The 22,326-nt window shown below is 44.4% G+C and overlaps 1 protein-coding gene across 2 annotated transcripts in view; it reads right to left on the bottom strand.

The window, feature by feature from the left end:
- NUP58 (nucleoporin 58) overlaps positions 1-22,326 on the bottom strand; it is a 157,448-nt gene that overhangs the window by 21,642 nt on the left and 113,480 nt on the right. For both annotated transcript variants that reach the window (XM_033948332.1, XM_033948331.1), the window contains exons 12-13: positions 10,311-10,512; positions 5,304-5,402 (exon numbers count right to left, since the gene is read on the bottom strand). In XM_033948332.1, the coding sequence (XP_033804223.1) occupies positions 5,304-5,402; positions 10,311-10,512 (301 nt within the window). The remainder of the gene's footprint in view (positions 1-5,303; positions 5,403-10,310; positions 10,513-22,326) is intronic.

Genomic DNA, 22,326 nt, shown 5'->3' with positions numbered 1-22,326 from the left:
TATCTCTTAGTGGAATCTTTCCAGGAAGCAAGCAAAATTCTGGAGATGCCCTTAGGCAGGTCCAAGGACTGAAATTCTAGGCTCTCAACATCCAGGTTTTGAGGACCAGAGTCTGGATGTTTTGGGTGCATGAAAAAACACTCCAATCTCCATGGTTCTTTGGAGGTCAACTCCTGAAGAAGTGGGAACCAAATCTGCCTTGGCCAATACAGGGAAATCAAGATCAGTTCCCTAATCTTGCTTGAGCTTCAGCAGTCTTCTCTATGGACGGTTTGGGAGGATACGCATAGAGAAAACTCTTCCCTAATGTACAAGAAAATCATCCGACTCTAGTCTGCCCTGAGACCAGATACTGGAACAGAACTGAGAGACTTTGTTGTTAAGATGCATGGCAAAAAGATCCAAGAGAGTACCCTACTCTTGGAAGATCTTGTGTGCTATGCCCTTGTTGAAAGACCACTCATGAGGTTACTACATCCTGCTCAGTCTGTCCACCAGCCTGTTTTCTTTGCCAGTCAGGTAAGTGGCCCATAGAACAATCCCATGAAGAGCAGCCTACTGCCAACATCCCCACCACCTCCTGTCACAAGGTGTAGGATCCTGTATCCCACTGTTTGTTTATATAGTACATTGCCACCTACAATTTGGTTCTATAGCTGATTTTATGAAAGCCTTTAGACTGTTCCATATGGCCCTTAGCTCCAAGAGGTTGATATAGAGATCTGTTTTCCAAGCAGACTATGTTCCTTGGGTGTGAAACCCATCTAAATGAACTCCCCATTCAAGGTTGGATGCATCCGTTGTCCAAAAATTCTGAGGCAGCAGAATTCAGCCAAATTGTCCACCAGAGTAGGGATTGAACTAGCTTGGGGGGACGGGGACTCAGACATCTGCTAGGTTCCCTGTGGCCTGAGACCATGGGAAAGCAGAGTCCAATGGGCTCCTCTCAAATGGAGGTGAGCCATGGGAGTGACCTGCACTGTAGAGGCCAAATGACCTGATAATCTCCACATATGTCGAGCTGTGACCTGGTGGCTGCTGTGGACCTGCAAGGCATCTGCTCTTGCTAAGAGCAGGAAGGACAGAGCTATCACTGTATCAAGCAGGGTTCCTATGAATTCCAAATGCTAAACTGGGTGCAGGTGGGACTTAGGGTAGTTTATAATGAACCTTAGTAGTTCTAGCACCTGAATAGATCTCTGCATGGTCTCTCACACCCCTTCCTGTGACATGCTCTTCATCAACCAATCATCCAGGTAGGGAAACATACACTCTCGGCATGTGTAGCAAGGCTGTAACTATGTTAAGCATTTGGAAGAGAATCTAGGAGCTGAGGCAAAGCCAAAAGGCAGAACCCAATACCAGTAGTGGTGCCTCCCTACTCGAAATCTGAGATACTTCCTATAACTAGGAAGCATTGAAATGTGAGTATATGATCCTTTAAGTCCAAAGAACATAGCCAATCATGGGAAGAAGGGTTTCCAAGAATATCATCCTAAACTTTTGACTAGGAATTTGTTAAGGGCCCTTAAATCTAAGATGGGATGAAACCTCCGTTTCTTTTTTGGCACAAGAAAGTACTTGGAAAAGAATCCTTTCCCTAGCGGCACAGATTCCCTTCCCTAGCGGCACAGGCCTGTAGAAGGGCAGATATTTCCTCTATAAATACCTGTTTGTGCTGAGATCTGATGAATGAAGCTGTGGTGGTTTCCGACACCAATGACGTGTACAACTGAGATGAACTATTTGTAAAACCCACCTATCAGATATTATAAGGGAAGATCTCCGATGGAAAAATATTTAGCCTCCCTCCTATGCTTTCCTGGAGCCAGTTAAAAACTCATTCCCTACTTTGACTGGGGATCCAGCAGATTCTGCTGGGTCCATTGCTGGTGCAGCCAGGACTGCTGGGATTGGGCCTGCTGAGAAGAGCGAGAAGGTGGAAGAAACCTATGGTTTTGAGAGTAGTCTATTCAAGAACCTCCTAGTAGAGGAGGATGAAAGGGATTGAAAGTTGCCAGAATGTTTCTTGATGAGGTCAGTAACTTCCTCCATTTGTTCCCAAAAAGGTTGTCATGTTGACAAGGTACGTCCAGCAACCTCTGTTGATCTGCCAGTTTAAGACATGGGAGTCTATGCATCCCTACACCCATAGCAGAGATTTTAAATGCAATATAAAAAGTATCATTGTTGCCCATGCAAAGATGGGTCCACAAGACTAAGTATACAGCCTATTGAGACTTTAAGTATAGGCTCATGTAGAGCTGGGTAGGTCTGGATGTGGGCAATGAGCATTGAAGCCTGATAAAGCTTTCTCCCATATGAGTCCCAAGTCCTGGCCTCTCTACATGGGGGAGCCAAGGCATGAATCCTGAACTCCTGGCCCATTTAAGGTGGGATTTGACTACCAAGGAATGGTGAGGCAATTGTGCCCTCTTGAATACAGGAACATTTTGGATACAATATTGCATATCTATCTTCTTTGGTATGACCTACACCGAGAGTGGAGATTCCCAGTTCTTCAGTGCATACTTCAGGATAAGGTATAATGGACCCATGACCCCTTTCTTGGGAGCAGAATTGTAACCCAAAACTAAAAATATCTCAGCTCTGGGCTCCTCCTTGGCCTCCAACTTAAATGGAATAACAGACACCATCTCCTTCACAAAACTGGTGAAAGAGATCCTCAGATGAAGATTTGTCTCTCTCTTGTGGTGGAAATTAATCAGAAGGAATACCATAAGACGACTCCTCTGTAAATTAAAATCATCTGTAGTACCTGAAGAATAGAGGGTGACCAATGAAATGCTGATTTTTAAAGAGCATTCCAGCAGTGATCCAGGAAATTACAGACTAGTAAACCTTACTTCAGTGCCAGGCAAAATAGTGGAAACTATTATAAAGGATAAAATTATGGAACACATAGACAAACATAGTATAATGGGACAGAATCACAAAAGGTTCAGACAAGGGAAGTCTTGCCTTACCAATTTGCTTCATTTCTTTGAAGGTGTCAATTAACATATAGATAAAGCCGGTTGATTTTATGAAAGCTTTTGACAATGTTTCTCATGAAAGGCTCCTGAGAAAATTAGAAAAGGGTCAAGGGATAAGAAGCAACGTTGTTATCGATTAGGAATTGGTTACTGGACATAAAACAAAGGATAGGGTTAAATGGCCATTAACCTCAATAGAGGAGAGTGGATAGTAGAGTGCCGTAGGAAATCAGTACTGGGACCAGTGCTTTGTAACATTTATAAATGATCAAGAAATCAAAACAAGTGAGGATTAAATTTGCACAAGATACAAAACTATTCAAAGTTGTTAAAACACATGTGGACTGTGAAAAATTGCAGAAGACCTTAGGAAACTGGAAGACTGGGTATCCAAATGGCAGATGAATTTTAAAGTGGAGAAATGCAAAGTGATGTACATTGGAAAGAATAATCCCAAATCTATGTGGTGGTGTAGATAATAGGCTGAAATCTTCCGCCCAGTGTACGGAAGCAGCCAAAAAAGCAAATAGGATGCAATAAATTATTAGGAAAAGGGTGGTAAATAAGACCAAGATTATTATAATGCCTCTATATCACTCCATGGTGCAACCTCATCTGGAGTACTGCATTTAATTCTGGTCTCTGTATCTGGGGAAAAAAAAAAAAAAAAAAGACTACAGCAGGAACTCACAGCAGCTATTTTTGTTCACGGCTCTACATAGGGCAGAAGCATAGGAAGATTGCTCCTGCCCCACTTCATAGATAACCAACAGGTAAGGTGTGGAAAGGAGCGGGAGGCGGGAGAGAGGTGGGGGTGGTTCAGAGTCAGTTATTTGTGAGTTTTTTTATTCGCGGGCCGCTCGGCCCCTAACCCCTGCAAATATGAAGGGAGTAGTGTATACATTCCTAGGAGGTATTCTCTATTTTTTTGCTTTTTTCCTTCAAAGGGAAGGTCAGTTCTATCTGCATTAGTTCCTAGAGGTGGCAGTATTTAAGTTGTCTTTGTAGCCCATATGTTTTTCATTCATTGAACAAAACAGATTGAGATAAGAACAAGGAATCCAAAAGCAACAACTTAGTTTTATTTTTACTGCTGCTCCTCCCCTCAGGATAGTATACGCGTTAATGTAATACTAACCAAAACTACTACTGTATTTTTCACGCCATACGACGCACTTTTTTTCCACCCAAAAGTGGGTGGAAATCTCGGTGCGTCTTATGAAGCGAAGATACAAATTTTGTTACCCGCCTTTAAAAAAAAAAACCCCACACACACCCCGCCCGTCCATCATCCCCCCATCGTAGTTGTCCCCTTTTTAACCTGGTGGTCCAGCGTGTATCCTTCATCTTAATTCCCAGCCTGTGGCGCAGAGATCAGCAGCGCGGACGTCAGGAGCAAGCTTTACGTTCTCCTGCTCGGCCCTGCGCTGCTTTCCGAATGGCTGACGTAGGTTCTCCTGGGACTTGCGAGAACTTACGGCAGCAATTTGGAATGCAGCACGGGGCTGAGCGGGAGAGCGTAAAGCTTGTTCCTGACATCCGCGCTGCTGATCTCTGCGCCACTGACTGGGAAATAAGGAGAAGCCAGCAGAGCAAAGGCTGCGAGCACAGTCTTCAAGGTAGGTGCCACAGAAGGGAGGGAGGGAAGCTGGCTGGAGCTGCTAGGCCCACGAGCAAGGGAGGTGGGGAGCCGACGAACCCACGAGCAGGGGATGGGTGGGCAGGATTTAAAAAGGTACGGGAGGGGGGCTTGCTGACCTGGGGCTGGCTAGCTGATTTAGGGTTGGCAGGCTGGCCGGTTTGGGGCTGGCTGACTTGGGGTGGGTTGGCTGGGTGGTTTGGGGCTGACTGGCTGGCTTGGGGCTGCCTACCATTAGACGTGCCCACCATTAGATGTGCCCTGTACCCTGTCCGGCCTACCAGATGGGGGACAGAGTACAGGGCATGCCATTTTGTTCAGATTTTTTTTTTTCTTGGTTTTTCCTCCTCTAGAGGTGGGTGCGTCTTATGGTCAGGTGCATCTTATGGAGCGAAAAATACGGTAATTTTTATTTTTACCTCTGAACACCTTTTATTATTGATGAATGTCACTGCTCATTTTATGTAACATTTATATAACCTTGCCAATTTAGACTTCACTCACAATACTGTATAGTTACAGAAAACATTTAGCAATTCCAGTATGCAAAGCATTTTTTTTTTTTTTTTTTTACAGTTTTTAGACTAGACATGCCTCCAATTAAAATAAAAAGTTTAAATTTAAATATATAGTATATCAGCAAACTATTATAAAGAATAAAGTTGTACCTCCAAGGTTCGAAGAACCTAAGCTGCTTGCCTGCAAGCCAGTGCCAATACCTGAGCCGAATGGTGCTCCAAAACCAACTCCAAGAGATGGCTGTGGCCCTGGTATGAAAAAAGAAAAACATAAAAAGAACAAAAAAACAAAAACAAAAACACAAACTTGCCTTACTCTCAAGAATGAGAAATCCTTAATTTTGTTTATTACATAATGATAGCACATTACTTTTTAAAAAATATTTTTAAATCTTCAATCTAAACCAAGTCTAAATGTCCACTGTAGAAACTTCAGAGATCAATGCACAGAATGTGAAGAGGCAACTATTGATAAAAGTTACTGCACAATACCAGCAGAGGGTAAAAAAAACCCAACCCAGAGGAATTGCGGTACCCATTCTAAATCATATCAATATCCGATACTATAAAAATAAATATGTCAAAGAAATATGCTAAAGCACATTATGGAAATGAAACAAGAAATTTTGGGAGGGAAAATAAATCAGAAAAAAATGGGAAGTTTGATTCAAATATGTAATCCTCCAAGTATATTTCTCTAGCTTGATAAAATCTGTAGTACATTTTCAGAGAACTACTGTATTTACTGCATTTCTGAACATTCTTGACATATACAGTATATGTTTTGACAGGGATGGAAGATTAATAGGCAGGATGCTCCCTTAGACTCTGCAAAGTCTTAACCACTTCATGCTCTTCAGAAAAAGCTTCAAGCTTGTCAAACACGTTGTCTAAGAGTTATGATTTGACAATATATATTGTTGTAAGACCCTTTTTAAATAAATTCATCTTGCTTTTAATTTGTGGTGATTCATAATTGTTCAAATATAATTTAATGTGTGTATATATATTTATATAAATAAACACACAGACATAATTCACTATTTTGTGCTCAAGTACAATTTACTATTTTCCAATGTTCCCATTTATTCCTGTTTTGTTTTGTTTTCCTCAATTCAAAATTTGATGATTTTACATTTCAATCTATTGTGCATTATCTTCTCAGATTCACTGTGAAACCAAAGAACATACAAATCAAAAGTTAATTGCTCACATATCATTTGACTGTTAATGTCAGGGCCCAACACAAAAATGGAGCTGACACTAACATGATTGAAAACCATCATGTTACCAAATTTTAGATTTATTAAAAGCAGGAACCTCCAAAATTAGGTTACAAGAACTAGTTATGATTTCCCATGTAAAAATATTTTATCCAATTTTATACAAATAAGTATTTTAAGTTGATAAAACACAGGACAATAATTTTTATTTCATTAAATTTATTGTTCATTTTAAAGCAAGTCAATTACATAGTAACATGACAATTCAAATGTGTTCACACACAGTAATAATTGAGTTCCACTCAAACTGTTATATTACATCATTCTACAAGATAATATACTCAAACCACTTACTTTATAAAGTAAAGTAGATTCATCGACATAAGAAGGCACAGTTTTTTTTGCACCTTTGACCAATTCAATACATTCAAAAATTAACAAAATTCAGAAGTGTCATGATTTTTTTCCAGAGAACAGTCCACCTGCATGTTCTCACTAAATTGTAAACTGTCAAAAAAGCATTTTCATTCAAGTTTAACTTTTACTTCAAGTTTAATTTTTATATTAATCCTTAATTTGTGAAGGACAAAATCAACTTGATAGTCTCATGCTAAAACTTATACAAATAATCCTTCACCAAAATAAATTGCTAGATTTAAAACAATTTAAAAACACTGATGATTTTTGACAGTTTTCACAGTATAGTTTTTCCCTGTCTTTCAAACTGTGATAAGTGCATTAAAACAAATTACAAAGGGCTGAAGAAAAATGTAGAAATGTTTGCAAAGAACAATTCAAAGCCCTTAAGTAATCAAAATAGAATGAGGTTTGTATACAGAATATAGTGTTCACCTTATTATAAGCATTTAAAAATTGTAAACCTTCAGTCTGATCCTTGATGCAAATGAGAGTTGTCAAAAAAGTGTCACTAACCAAATGATCATTTCACTTGGTGGTGACCATGGCACCCTTTTAAAATACTTAAAATGTCTAATATATTATCTTTGATTAATTTAATACTTTTTACTTCAGTTCACTGAAGCATGGAAATTTTTTGTCAGGTATCTCCCCTAAAAACATCTTAATACATAAAACAGCACAAACCATGCTCTATTATATAGCATACAATAAACTCAAAAGATTTCTGGAAAACAAGTTTAGATCTACTGGTACTTCTTCAAACAGCTATTCAACATTGTAAATATTTGCTATTAAACCAGGCATGCATTTTTAGGCAATAAAAGCTGCCCAAATAATGAACATATATTGGAATTTTAGTATAACCCAAACTTCCTTGCTCTGAGCATTCAAAAAGGATATGTGACAGAGCTAGCCTTGCAATAAATCCCATTTTGCTTCTGTATGGATAAGAATTTCAGAGCAGTATGGAATAGAGAAAAAGTACTACCATCTACAAATCTGATTTACGTACCAATAGTGTTCTATACCCTGAGGATTTTGTCCCCCAATTTTTTCTCATTACTTAGTATTAATCCTCCTACCCTGAAAGAAATGCAGGCAGCAGAACCAGGCAACCCTGGGGTACTTTTGCTAGTCACCAAGGCCTCTGCTACTATTCCCTCAATTTTTCTCCTACAGCCTGAACTGATTACCGCCGAAGGAGCCCAAAATGCTGATTGCCTTAACAGTTGATTCAAATTTAAGTTGCAATACTAGTGTGTGTAATATATAGCTTGAGCCACATGGGTCTGCTTTCAGTCCTGCTGCTGTAAATGGAGTGCATCAACTTTAAATGCTACAAATAAAGAGGCACTGTTGGTGAAGACCTTAGAGCAAATGTACTTAGACCTCTGATTGAGCTAGTTATCAAACATAGTATTCAGGACTATAGCTGCGCCCTCTGCAACTCACCCATTGGTGCCCCCCACCCTACCTGTTAACACCATGGGGAGAATGAGCTGGCAGCAATTTTGGCACCCCCTCCATATTTGTGCCCTGTGCAGCTGTATTTTTTATACAGCCCTTAGGTATGGCACAGATATGCTTTGTTAGTAACAATATAGCATAAATATAGGAAGCAGAAATTGGTGCTTGTAACGAGTATCTAACAAAATAGAGGGCTCCTGACCTGCCTCCACCAATTATGTGCAGTACCAGAGAATCTGGAGGTATTATAATGAATACATTCATATAAGGAACATACTCATTGAAATAGCAGAACAACTTGAAGTCATATGCTAAGAACAGCAACAGTTATTCTACCCCTTATTGTTCCTGTTCCTATAAATTTCAAAACCAGAGAATGAAAAATATTTTAATAAAGGACACTTTACCACACCAGGTAATGGTGTCAGCATGTATAAATTTAAGTCCTGATTTAAAAAAAAAAAATAAAAAAGCTAGGCTCCTAAATCTGGTCTTTAAATCTCTGACCTATTTTAAGCTGAAAATGGAACTTATTTAGGAGATTAAAAGTGATACTTAAACAATTTAGACTGGTCATTCATTTGCCTAGCTTTTAAAGCCTAGTATAAGTCTAGTGCTGAAAAGTAGTGCTAAGCTCCTAAATGTTATTCCCCACCCTAAATACATTCCTACTACCATCCCTATATTTAGTTTTGTAAAATATCTAGTACAAATTTAGATATTCAACCTTAACAAACTTCCAAAGAGGCCAATTTAGGAGTATACATACATTTTTTGAACACCATACCCAAAGGCCCATCCGGTAGGCACCCTACCGGCATTTAATTTAAGTTGAAAATGCAGTTTAAAAAAAATTAAAAGCAATTTAAAACAAAAACAGCACCTGCATTTCACCTACAGTGGTGCTTTACTATGCCTAATGCTAATGTAGGCGTAGCTAACGTCAGAAGTAGCGTTAAGCGCTGTAAAGCGCCTCCGCATGCATGATTTATGCGTAGGTCTTGAAAACTCGGGGGGGGCCTACATTTCCAGCACCTACTTTTCCCGAAGCTGCAATTCTATAAATGGCGCCATCGCATTTGATATGTGATCGGCAGCCGTTTTTAAGGCAGCTGCCACTGACAGCACCATTTATAGAATCCGGGCCATAATGTATAAATTGTTAGTTACTCTTATATTCAATGAGCTAGCAAAGGAAATAGATTCTTGCTACAGTGAATTGTTTGTCAATGTCACACACAAACAAGAAACTGCAAAGACATCATAAAAAGATGTACCCTACAAGAAAATTACATGCCACATAATACTTCAGGTAGTAGACCCGAAAATACCAATTCCTTTGTGGCAAATTTACTGTGTATGATCTTTAACTCCTGTAAGATCTGTTTAAAATCTCCCCTATTCTCTCAAAACTTCTCACACACATGTTTTATATGTAAAATTAATCTAATTAGGTTAAACTTTCAGGACAATTTAATTGCCTATGAAAGGTGATTATCTCAGGCACTGGATAACAGTAACACGTTAGTTACCTTAAAAGAGAACTATCCCAAACCCATACATATAATATATTCCCTTACTATTACTAATATAACTTCAAAGAAGAGGTTCTGCAATTATTATTAAGGTTTAATAAACTCTATGCTACTTTTTATGTTCAGAACCTTATATAAAAGGCTGTCTTCTTTTATGAAGGAAAAGTAATGTGTTCATATTCATTACTTTTCAGCTACATAATTAATATAACCATACATTTGGAAAAATTATATGCACAGTTTGAGATGCACTTTAATAGAGAAGGCTCATACTGCAAAGGGTATTTAGAGTAATATAGTACTTATACTAACACAAGTGAAGTCACATGATTACCTACAGTCCAGTTATTGCTAAGTCTATCCTGCAATTTTTTTTTTATTAGCCAGACTTGTCTATAAGTTAATTCAAAACAGTCTCATATGCTAACACAAAGGAAGACTCAAAGCAGAAGTTTATACACATTTACTTCAGAGATTAATGCTAATAATCTATAACTTGAATGCACTCAGACCTGTAGCAGGCTGTTGCTGCTGTGTAAGTGTTGCAGCCATAGCAACGGCTGCTGCATTTGGTATGCTGCTGAAAGGTGTAGGCCCAGTAGTAATTCGTGGGATGCTCTGCCACTTCTTGGCTTCAATTCGTCTTGCCTCAAACACCTCTGTGGCATCTCCCAGAAAGGTTTTCCTATAGCCAAGGTACTGATCTTTGAGTATCTAGAGCAAAATGCATTTTATTTACTTATTTTACAACCAATGTAATAAGTATATCAATTTAAAACATGAGAAAAAAAAATTAAAATATAAAATCTACACATATACAGCACTCTCAAAGAATGGTATACCATCTTAGGACCTTAATACAAGTACTTATGATACAGCACTGAGAAAACATTACTAAACCCTAAGTATTGTATATCATAGTAGTGATGCAGAATACACTTTTCATTTTATCTCCCATAATTCTCATTCTCAAATTTATTTTTTTTCTTAACTACTAAACCAATAATACCACTGGTAACTAAATCTGATATTTTCCCAACCAAGTTTTCGGATCATACTCCAATAATATTAAATCTGCTTATATAGAGGACTCTGTTTATAAATCATACACTTGTTTAATAAGAACATAAGAAATGCTATACTGGGACAGACCAAAGGTCAATCAAGCTCAGTATCCTGTTTCCAACAGTGGCCAAACCCAAGTACCTAGCAAGACCCCAAGTAGTGAAACAGATTTTATGCTGCTTATCCTAGGAATAAGCAGTGGATTTCCCAAGGCCACCTCAATAATGACCTATGAATTTCTCTTTTAGGAAATTATCCAAACCTTTTAAAAACCTGCTCACTGTAGAGGTTAAGGAAGCGATCAAAGACAAAAAAACCTCGTTAAGGAATGGAAAAGATCAAAAACGGATGAAAACTGGAATAAGCACAAACACCACCAACACCACCAACGCAGGTGCCATAAGGCGGTAAAAGTGGCAAAAAGAGATTGCGGGAAAAAAAGAGCCAAGGAGGCGAAAAACTTCAAGCCATTCTTTTGATATATTAAAGGAAGGAAGCGGTGGGACTGTTGGATGACCAAGGAATAAAGGGAGCGCTAAAGGAAGACAAAGAAATCGCTTATAGACTGAACACATTTTTTTGCATCTGTATTTACCAAAGAGGATATACACAGCATACCGGAACTCATCAGGCTATATGCTGGAAGCGAAAACGGGAAACTGACAGGGTTGACGGTCAGTCTAGAAGAGGTATGCAGGCAGATTGATAGGCTTAAGAGCGATAAATCCCCGGGACCAGATGGCATCCATCCGAGGGTCATCAAGGAACTGAAAGGGACCATAGCTGAACTAATACTAATAGCCAATCAACTAATAGCCAATCTGTCGATCAAAACAGGAAAGATTCCGGAGGACTGGAAGGTGGCGAATGTTACGTCGATCTTCAAAAAAGGTTTGAGGGGAGATCCGGGAAACTACAGACCGGTGAGTCTGATCTCGGTACTGGGAAAGATGGTAGAGGCGCTGATAAAGGACCGCATCATTGATCACCTTGACGGACATGGTCTGATGAGAACCAGCCAGCACGGTTTCAGTAAAGGCAGATCTTATTTGACAAACTTGCTGCACTTTTTCAAGGGAGTAAACAGGCAGATAGATAAGGGCGACCCGGTCAACATTGTATATCTGGACTTTCAGAAGGCGTTCGACAAGGTTTCGCATGAACGACTACTTCGGAAAATTGGGAGCCATGGAATCGAGGGACAAATACTCACATGGATTAAAAACTGGCTGAAGCATAGGAAACAGAGAGTGGGGGTAAATGGGCAATACTCAGACTGGAAGAGCGTCACCAGTGGGGTGCCGCAGGGCTCGGTGCTTGGACCCATACTCTTCAACATCTTTATAAACGATCTGGACATAGGTACGATGATCGAGGTGATTAAATTTGCGGACGACACAAAGTTATTCAGAGTAGTGAAGACGCAGGGGGATTGCGAAGATCTACAACGTGACATAACCAGGCTCGAGGAATGGGCATCAACATGGCAGATGAGATTCAACATGGATAAATGTAAAGTAAGGCATGTCGGTAAGAAAAATCTCAGGCAAGAGTACAGGATGTCCGTGGCAGTACTTGGAGAGACCTCCCAAGAAAGGGACTTGGGAGTTCTGATCAACAAGTCGATGAAGCCGTCCATACAATGTGTGGCGGCGGCGAAAAGGGCAAACAGAATGCTAAGAATGATAAAGAAGGGGATCACGAACAGATCAGAAAAGGTTATCATGCCGCTGTACCGGGCCATGGTGCACCCTCACCTGGAGTACTGCGTACAGCACTGGTCGCCGTACATGAAGAAGCACACGGTACTACTCGAAAGGGTCCAGAGAAGAGCGACTAAGATGGGTAAGGGATTGGAGGAGCTGCCGTACAGTGACAGATTGGGCCTCTTCTTCCTTGAACAGAGGAGATTGAGAGGGGACATGATCGAAACATTCAAGATACTGAAGGGGATAGACTTAGTAGATAAGGACAGGTTGTTCACCCTCTCCAAGGTAGGGAGAACGAGAGGGTACTCTTTAAAAGTTGAAAGGGGATAGATTCCGTACCAACGTAAGGAAGTTCTTCTTCACCCAGAGAGTGGTGGAAAACTGGAATGCTCTCCCAGAGGCTATCATAGGGGAAAACACCCTCCAGGGATTCAAGACAAAGTTAGACAAGTTCCTACTGAATAAGGATGTACGCTAGTAAGTCTAGTCTCAGTTAGGGCACTGGTCTTTGACCAAAAAGGTCCCCGCGTGAGCGGACTTGCTGGGCGTGATGGACCACTGGTCTGACCCAGCAGAAGCATCTCTTATGTTCTTAGGTTACCACATTCTCTAGCAATGAATTCCAGAGTTTAATTACATGTTGTGTAAAGAAATTTTCTCTCCAGTTTTGAATCTACTACTTAGAAGCTTTATCATATGCCCCTAATCCTAGTATTTGTGGAAAAAGTAAACAAGCGATTCACATCTACCCTTTCCACTCCACTCAGTATTTTATAGACCACTATCGCATCACCCCTGAGCTGTCTCTTCTTCAAGCTGGAGAGCCCTAGCTTCTTTAGCCTTTCCTCATAGGGAAATTGTCCCACCTCATCATTTTTGTCGATTTTCTCTGTACCCTTTCTATGTCTGCTATATCTTTTTTTAGATACAGTGACCAGAATTGTAGACAGTATTTGAGGTGCAGCCATACCATAGAGCGTTATAAGAGCATTATAACATTTTCATCTTTGTTTTCCATTCCTTTCCTGATAATTCCTAACATTCTATTTGCTTTCTTAGCTGCCGCCGCATATCGACCTAAAGGTTTCAATATATCCTCGACGATATCACCTACATCCTTTTCCTGGGCAGTGACTTCTAACGTAGAACCCTGTATCACTTAGCTATAGTTCAGGTTCCTCTTTCCTATATGCATTACTTTGCACTTGCTCACATTAAAAGTCATCTTCCATTTTGATGCCCAGTCTCCCAAGATCCTCTTGCAATTTTCACCCAATACCTTTTCCTCTCCGGAAATATTATTTTCCAGAAGCAAAACACATTATCTCACTTACACACAATAAGAAAATATCATATATGAATAATACACAAGCAAGCAAGATTTTCTAAGGCCAATATTTATACTACAACTGCCATATAACACACATTACAGAAAAAGAGGATGAGAGATAGTTATACAAGTAAAATAATAGCAAGAATTTTCTCTAGCAATCCTAATGTTTTCTAATGGCTGTCCCTAATTGAGTTCTGAAATGTAAGTAGGAATGTGATGTAAGAAGAAAAGGATGGAAGACCTAGTCATGAGAGACTGCTTGAAAAGAGTGTACAATCATAGCATTTCTTACTTTTGTAATTATGTTTACAAAATGTATTTAACTTCTACTACATATTTTCTAAATAGAAATATTTAAAACTAATTCAAACTTATCTTATTAAGCTGCTTAAAGTCCATGGTCTGGGGAAATTAAATCCGACATGTTTCGCTAAACAGCTTTATCAAGGCTCCCCTCAGAGCCGTCCCTTGCTAATGTAGGCAGCCTGCCTTGGGATGTTCAAAAAAAAAAAAAAAGGTGCGTCCTGATTGGCTGGTTAGGCAGCAGTAGGCCACCTACAATTGGGATGCTGTTTATAGAATTTGCCCCAATATTGTCTCATCTATGGAATGTATTTTGGTCATGCGGTCCCAGATCATCCAGATCTTCAGCTATCACACAATTGTTATTTTTTCTAAAGCACCGTGCCCTATGGACACCGAGAAATGCTAAGCTGTGTAACTCCACAGAAACTGATTTGTGTTGGTATTGCCATAAGGAAGTTGGTACGCTTATGCATGAAATCTATTACTTTGGTAATCTTCTGGACCGATATGTATAATGACCAAAATGCAAGTTATTCTTAAAATTCAGGGACTTTCTCGGTCACATAATCTATAAATTGCTGGCACTTTCAACACATCTTTCGGAAGAAGATAAAAGTTCTTTTTTATTTATTTTTTTATTTTCTATAGCTCTAAAATTAATTATGAATAACTGGAAGGATAATTCCCACTTATGGTACATGTGGTGGAATAGCACAGTTACTTACCGTAACAGGTGTTATCCAGGGACAGCAGGCAGATATTCTCACATGTGGGTGACGTCATCCACGGAGCCCCGATGCGGACAGCTTTTCAAGCAAACTTGATTGAAGATTTCAAGTTTGCTAGTGCTGCACCACGCATGTGTGTGCCTTCCTGATCCACTAGAGGGCGCATACCCTCCTCATGGTCTTCAGTTCAGATAGCTAGCAAAGAAGCCAACCTCGGGGAGGCGGGCGGGTTGTGAGAATATCTGCCTGCTGTCCCTGGATAACACCTGTTACGGTAAGTAACTGTGCTTTATCCCAGGACAAGCAGGCAGCATATTCTCACATGTGGGTGACCTCCAAGCTAACCAAAAAGGGACGGAGGGAAGTTGGCAATTCAAGAAAACAGATTACGCAAAACCGACTGGCCAAACCGGCCGTCGCTCCTGGACAGAGAATCCAGGCAGTAGTGGGAGGTGAAAGTATGAACCGAAGACCAAGTGGCAGCCTTGCAAATCTCCTCGATAGGCGTCGACCTGAGGAAAGCTACAGAAGCCGCCATCGCTCGGACTTATGTCCCGTGACTCGACCATGCAGCGCGAGACCAGCCTGAGCGTAGCAAAAGGAAATACAAGCAGCCAACCAGTTGGACAAGGTGCGCTTGGAAACTGGGCGTCCTAACCGATTAGGGTCAAGGGACAAAAACAATTGAGGAACCGTCTGAGGAGACTGAGGGCGTTGAAGATAAAAAGCCAACACCCTCTTACAGTCAAGTGTGTAAAGCGCCACCTCGCCAGGAGGCGAGTGGGGCTTCGGAAAAAAGACCAGAAGAACAATGGAATGATTGAGAGGAAAGTCCGACACCACCTTGGACAAGAACTGGGGTTGAGTACGCAGGACCACCGTGTCATGATGAAATACAGGAAAAGACGGATCCGCAACCAGAGCTTGCAGCTCACTGACTCTGCGAGCAGACGTGAGAGCAACCAGGAATACCACCTGCCAGGTGAAGTAATTCAAAAGAGCTTTATCAATGGAATCAAATGGAGGTATCACCAATTGAGCCAGGACCACACAAAGATCCCAACCCACCGGGGGGGGTTTTGAGCGGAGGATGTACATTGAAGAGATGCCTCATAAAGCGGGAAACCGTCGGATGGATGGAGAGCAGCGTCCCATCAAGCGGCCGATGAAAGGCAGCAAATGCACAGAGGTGGGCTCAAATAGATGTCGATTTGAGACCAGACCGAGACAAGTGAAACAGATAATCCAGCACTGAAGGCAAGGAGGCAGAGAGCGGATCCATGCGGTGCTCAGCACACCACGCAGCAAATGAGGACCATTTCTGGGAATAGCATTGCCGAGTGGAGATCTTTCGAGAGGCCTCGAGAACACCCCCACCGACTTTAGAGAAACAGAAGGAGGGAGGCACGTTGCGAGGAACTAAGCTGATAAGTGTAGAGACTGCAGATTGGAATGCAACAGAAACCTCAACACTGAGACAGCAGAGAAGGGAACATAGGTAGAAGAAGAGGCTCCCTGACATGCTGGAGGAGCAGGGAGAATCACAGCTGCCAGGGCCACAGAGGAGCCATCAAGATCATGGTGGCGCAGACCGACAGGAGGTGTATCAAAGACCTGAGAATCAGAGTAAAGGGAGGGAACGCATAGAGGAACCTGCCCATCCAATCGAGAAGGAAAGCATCCACCTCGATGCGAACCCGGGAGAACATCCTCGAGCAATATCGTGAGTGAGGGGCAAAGCGAACAGAACTACCTGTGGGGTTCCCCACCGAACAACCACATGCTGCAGAGTCTGAGAATAGAGCGACCATTCAAGCGGCCGAAAAGGACGACTCAATGTGTCCACCAGACAATGCTGCTCGCCCCAGAAATACACCGCCCAAAGAAAGAAGTAGTGGTGTAATTCCCCCTCCAATGACGAAGGGCCTCCCTGCAAAGTAACAGGGAACCTGTACACCCTGGCTTGGTCACAGAATACATCGCCACCGGGATGTCGGGACGCACCAGGACCCCGCAATCCAGCAACCAATAACAAAAATCCACCACGGCATTGTAAATGGCCCGGAGCTGCAGCAGAATGATGCGGCTGCGACGGTCCGCACCCGACCAAAGACCAAAGACCCCGAGTCCGAAGGCCGTCGAGGTGCGCCCCTAAGCCTAAGCCGAGGAGTTCATCGGCAGAACCCTCTGATGCGGGGATATGAAGAGGTGGCCCACCAACAAAACAAGCGTGTCAAGGAGGGAGGCACCACAAAAGTGCTGGGAAGCGGGATCCTGATCCTGCCATCACTGAGATGCTCGGGTCCAGCGGGGAACACGAAGATGAAACCAGGCGAACATCGGGACATGAACCATGGAGACCCATGATCCCAAAGGATCAGCATCAGCTCGGCCGAGGCCGAAGACCGCTGAGACACCAGCTGACTCAGGCGCAGACAGGCGGCCTGCCGAAGCAGAAAAGACTGGAGGCGGACTGAGGACAGAGGGGCCATCTTCCGGTATAAACAAACAAGGCCCTCCCCCTGAGGCCGAGACAAGAAGGAGCGCAGACAAACTGGGTCCAGGTCCGCCCCGACGGACTCCCGAGACTGGGGCGGACAGAGTCTGAACCGCTCCCAGACTAGAAACTAGTGCAGGTCACGAAGGGCCAGGACCCAACGCAGATGGGAGGATGGGAACGCCCAACCGACAGAGGCGAGGCTATACTCCCAGTGCGTAGACACGGAGACACTCCTCCCGAAGGGAGGGGAGGAATCCCCAGAAGGAGAGCAGCCGGGAGGCTATGAGAGAATAGTCAAAAAGATGGCCAGGAGTCGCCGAAGCCGGCGGCCGGACCATAACCCGGCGCTGCTGCAGCTATTGCGGCTGCTGCGAAGGAGGCCGAGATAACACAAGAAAGGTATCCGGAGGGCCCCTCCGGAGGAGTCCAAACCACCAAGGCAGAAGGGATTCAGCTGAAGGCGTCCCGATAGGCGAAGGACCGGTCGCGTTCTGAGAGGCGGTTAGTGGCCTCCGCAAGAGAGGCCTCAAGAAACGCAGTACTCACGCAAGTAAAAGTGGCGAGACAATCCTGGAGGTTCGGATCCTCAGCCACACTCTGCGCCAAGCGAGATGACGCGTGGCGGGAGCAATAGAGCCAGAGTAGGGAGAGAGTCTCCTCCAGGAAACCAAACTCCATACTACAAGATTCCGTCACGGCTGCCCGGCATGAACCGAAGAGAAAACGGGGAACCCTCTCGAACAGGAGCCGGAGACGCCGAGGCACAGAGCCCCAGACGACGTCGAGGCACGAAGCCCCCGTCGAAAACGGGGCGCAAACCCGCAGTCGACGCCGAGGCCCAAAGCCTCACCCAATGCCGAGGTATAAAGCCCCCAGCGACGTTGCGGCACCAAGCCACAGTCGACTTCGAGGCACAAGGCCACAGTCAACCAAAGGGCACAAAGCCCCAAGCGACGTCAAGTCACAAAGCTCCAGTCAACGGCGAGGCACGAAGCCTTGGTCGACGACGAGGCACAGAGCTCCAGCCGACGATGAGGCCCCCAGCCTCAGTCGACGTCGAAGCACAAGCATCAGGCGACGTGGAGCACACGGTCTCAGCCTACTTCGAAGGTACAAAGCATCCGTCGATGTCGAGACACCAAGCCTCAGTCGACATCGTGACACGCAGCCCCAGTCGACGTCGAGGCAGAAAGTCAAAGCACAAAGCCTCAGACAACGTCGAGGCACAAAGCCGCAGTCGACGTCGAGGCACAAAGCCCCAGCCGACGCCCAGGCACAAAGCCCCAGCCGACGCCCAGGCACAAAGCCCCAGCCGACGCCCAGGCACAAAGCCTCAGCCGACGCCCAGGCACAAAGCCTCAGACGACGCCGAGGCACAAAGCCTCAGACGACGTCGAGGCACAAAGCCTCAGACGACGTCGAGGCACAAAGCCTCAGACGACGTCGAGGCACAAAGCCTCAGACGACGTCGAGGCACAAAGCCTCAGACGACGTCGAGGCACAAAACCTCAGTCGACGTCGAGGCACAAAGCCTCAGTCGACGTCGAGGCACAAAGCCTCAGTCGACGTCGAGGCACAAAGCCTCAGTCGACGTCGAGGCACAAAGCCTCAGTCGAGGCACAAAGCCTCAGTCGAGGCACAAAGCCTGTCGAGGCACAAAGCCTCAGTCGAGGCACAAAGCCTCAGTCGAGGCACAAAGCCTCAGTCGAGGCACAAAGCCAGAGTCGACGTCGAGGCACAAAGGCAGAGTCGACGTCGAGGCACAAAGCCTCTGTCAAGGTCGAGGCACAAAGCCCCAGTCGACGTCGAGGCACGAAGCCTCAGTCGACGTCGAGGCATGAAGCCAGTCAACGTCGAGGCACGAAGCCCCAGTCGACGTCGAGGCACAAAACCGCAGGTGACGTCGAGGCACGAAGCCTCAGTCGACGTCGAGGCACAAAGCCTCAGCCGACGCACGAAGCCTCAGTTGACGTCGAGGCACGAAGCCCAGTCAACGTCGAGGCACGAAGCCCAGTCAACGTCGAGGCACGAAGCCCAGTCAACGTCGAGGCACGAAGCCCAGTCAACGTCGAGGCACGAAGCCCAGTCGACGTCGAGGCACGAAGCCCCAGTCGACGTCGAGGCACGAAGCCCCAGTCGACGTCGAGGCACGAAGCCCCAGTCGACGTCGAGGCACGAAGCCCCAGTCGACGTCGAGGCACGAAGCCTCAGTCGACGTCGAGGCACGAAGCCTCAGTCGACGTCGAGGCACAAAACCTCAGGCAACGTCGAGGCACAAAACCTCAGGCGACGTCGAGGCACTAAGCCCCAGGAGACGTCGAGGCACAAAGACTCAGTTGACATGGAGGCACGAAGCCTCAACCGACATCGAGGCACGAAGCCTCAGTCGAGGCACGAAGCCCCAGTCGACGTCGAGGCACACCGAAGTCCGTCGAGGTTCAGAAGTCGGCACCGTACCAATGAAACTGGTAATAAAGGTGCAGCAGTGCGCTCCATAAAGGGCAACCTCGAGATGAGTATTCCCATGAAAGGAGGCACGCTTCGATGGTCTCGTAGAGGCGGGCACGATTGCACTCGATGCCTGGAATGCCTGAGACTCAGCCGGTGGCGTTACCGAGGTAACGCACCTAGAAGAAAGAAAGAAAGAAAACTTACCGGGGATCGATTCCAACGAAGGAAAAAGGGTCCCGGCCATTCTGCTCACACGAGGTGAGCCCAGAGAGAGGCCAGGGAAGAAGAAAATACAGCTGCAGCAAAATGAGGCCTAGCAGCATGGCTGAGGCCCAAGAAGGGCCTGCCGATGGAACCAGCAGAAACACAATAAAAAGTCCTTTTTTTTTTTTTTGAAACAAAGAAAATACACGATCAATTAACAAATGCACAGCGACTCCCTAACAAAATAAAGAAGCCGCGGTGCCAGAAAGGCACTTAGAAGAACGCAGAGAAGAGAGACAGGGCTTTATGGCTCAGCGGAAAACTAAGAACTGAAGACCATGAGGAGGGGATGCGCCCTCTAGTGGATCAGGAAGGCACACACATGCGTGGTGCAGCACTAGCAAACTTGAAATCTTCAATCAAGTTTGCTTGAAAAGCTGTCCGCATCGGGGCTCCGTGGATGACATCACCCACATGTGAGAATATGCTGCCTGCTTGTCCTGGGATAATGTGTTCTATCCTGTTTCCCCGAAAATAAGACCTATCCCAAAAATATGCCCTAGCATGATTTTTAAAGATGTTCCTAATATAAGCCCTACCCCAAAAATAAGATCTAGTTAAGATCGACCCCCAAAGCCCCTCCCGAATTTCCCCGACTCCATCCCTGACACTAGTGCTACCTGATTTGCTGAAAAAAATCTGACTCGACAATTCAGCAACCCCCACCCCTGCTGCTTTAGGAGGCCTCGGAGTGGAGGTATGTCAGTCTCACGGTGGGAGGGTTGGTGGGGGTTCTGATGTACAAGGGGGATGGGTGAGAGGACAGGAATGATGCTGCACATGGAGGGGAAGGGGAGAAAGGAAAGAGAAAGAATTGGAGTAGAGGAGAGGAAGGGAGAGATAATTGTTGTACATGAAAAAATAAGACATCCCTGAAAATAAGCCCTCGTGTGTTTTTTGATCCAAAATTAATGACACACTTATTTTCGGGGAAACACGGTATTATATAAAAAATATGAAGATAGCAAAGTTTATTATACCTTTTGTACCTTATTACATACAAACATGCATATTATGTTCATTGTTATCTCTGTTTAACAACCTTTTGTTATGAAATCACAAACATTCGGTATTTGAAACAAACAAAAAAAAAGAAAGAAAGAAAATTCTTAGTATGGCTAATAAAGCCATAAATGTGTCTGACCAAGTAGTCAATTTAATACAATTTATAAATGTAATCCCCTATCTCAAGTTGTAAGGTCTCTTGAATAAAAATTCTTTTTTTTAAACTCTTTAAATTGATCTTTCCATTGTCAGGGGGAAAAAAAGCCTCAGATACTGGAGCTCTCTGCAAGCTATTCAATATGTGTTGTCAGAATAGTCAGCCTCGTTTGCTCCGCCTGCAGTCATTGGCAAAAAAAACCCCGTATATTTAGATTTATAATTCTTTTTTTCTCTCTCTTTCTCTTTTTTAAATTTCAATTTATTAATTTAATTAGTACTTTGTTAAAATCGCTCATCAGGAACTTCTTTAAAGCATTAATAGCCTGTCGGATAAGATCCAAATGTTTCCGTTATTAGCCAAGAAACCTTGCAACTTGACAGTGGGGATTACCGTATTTTCGCGGATATAACGCGCACCTGTGTAAAACGCGCACAGGGGTATAGCGCGCAGAAATCACGATGATATGTACCAAAACTTTTCTATACCGCGCTCAGGCATATAACGCGCATGATGCCCGACGCTCCTTTCGCCCGCCCTGACTTTCCGTGCGCTGTCCCGACTCTCCGTTCACCCCCCTGACTTCCGTGCACTGCCCTGACTTTCCGTGCGCTGTCCCGACTCTCCGTTCACCCCCCCTGACTTTCAGTGCACTGTCCCCCCTTGAAGTCCTGTCCCCCCTTGAAGGTCTGTCCCCATCCTGAAAGCCTGATGCCCCCCCCCCGACGTCCGATACATCCCCCCCCCGGCAGGACCACTCGCACCCTCACCCCGAAGGACCGCCGACTCCCCAACAATATCGGGCCAGGAGGGAGCCCAAACCCTCCTGGCCACGGCGACCCCCTAACCCCACCCCGCACTACATTACGGGCAGGAGGGATCCCAGGCCCTCCTGCCCTCGACGCAAACCCCCTCCCCCCAACGACCGCCCCCCCCCAAGAACCTCCGCCCGTCCCCCAGCCGACCCGCGACCCCCCTGGCCGACCCCCACGACACCCCCACCCGCCTTC

The sequence above is a fragment of the Geotrypetes seraphini genome, chromosome 6, assembly GCF_902459505.1.
Source record: "Geotrypetes seraphini chromosome 6, aGeoSer1.1, whole genome shotgun sequence".
Taxonomy (NCBI): domain Eukaryota; kingdom Metazoa; phylum Chordata; class Amphibia; order Gymnophiona; family Dermophiidae; genus Geotrypetes; species Geotrypetes seraphini.
The sequence above is the reverse complement of the archived record's forward strand: the minus strand, read 5'-3'. Positions and strand labels throughout refer to the sequence as shown.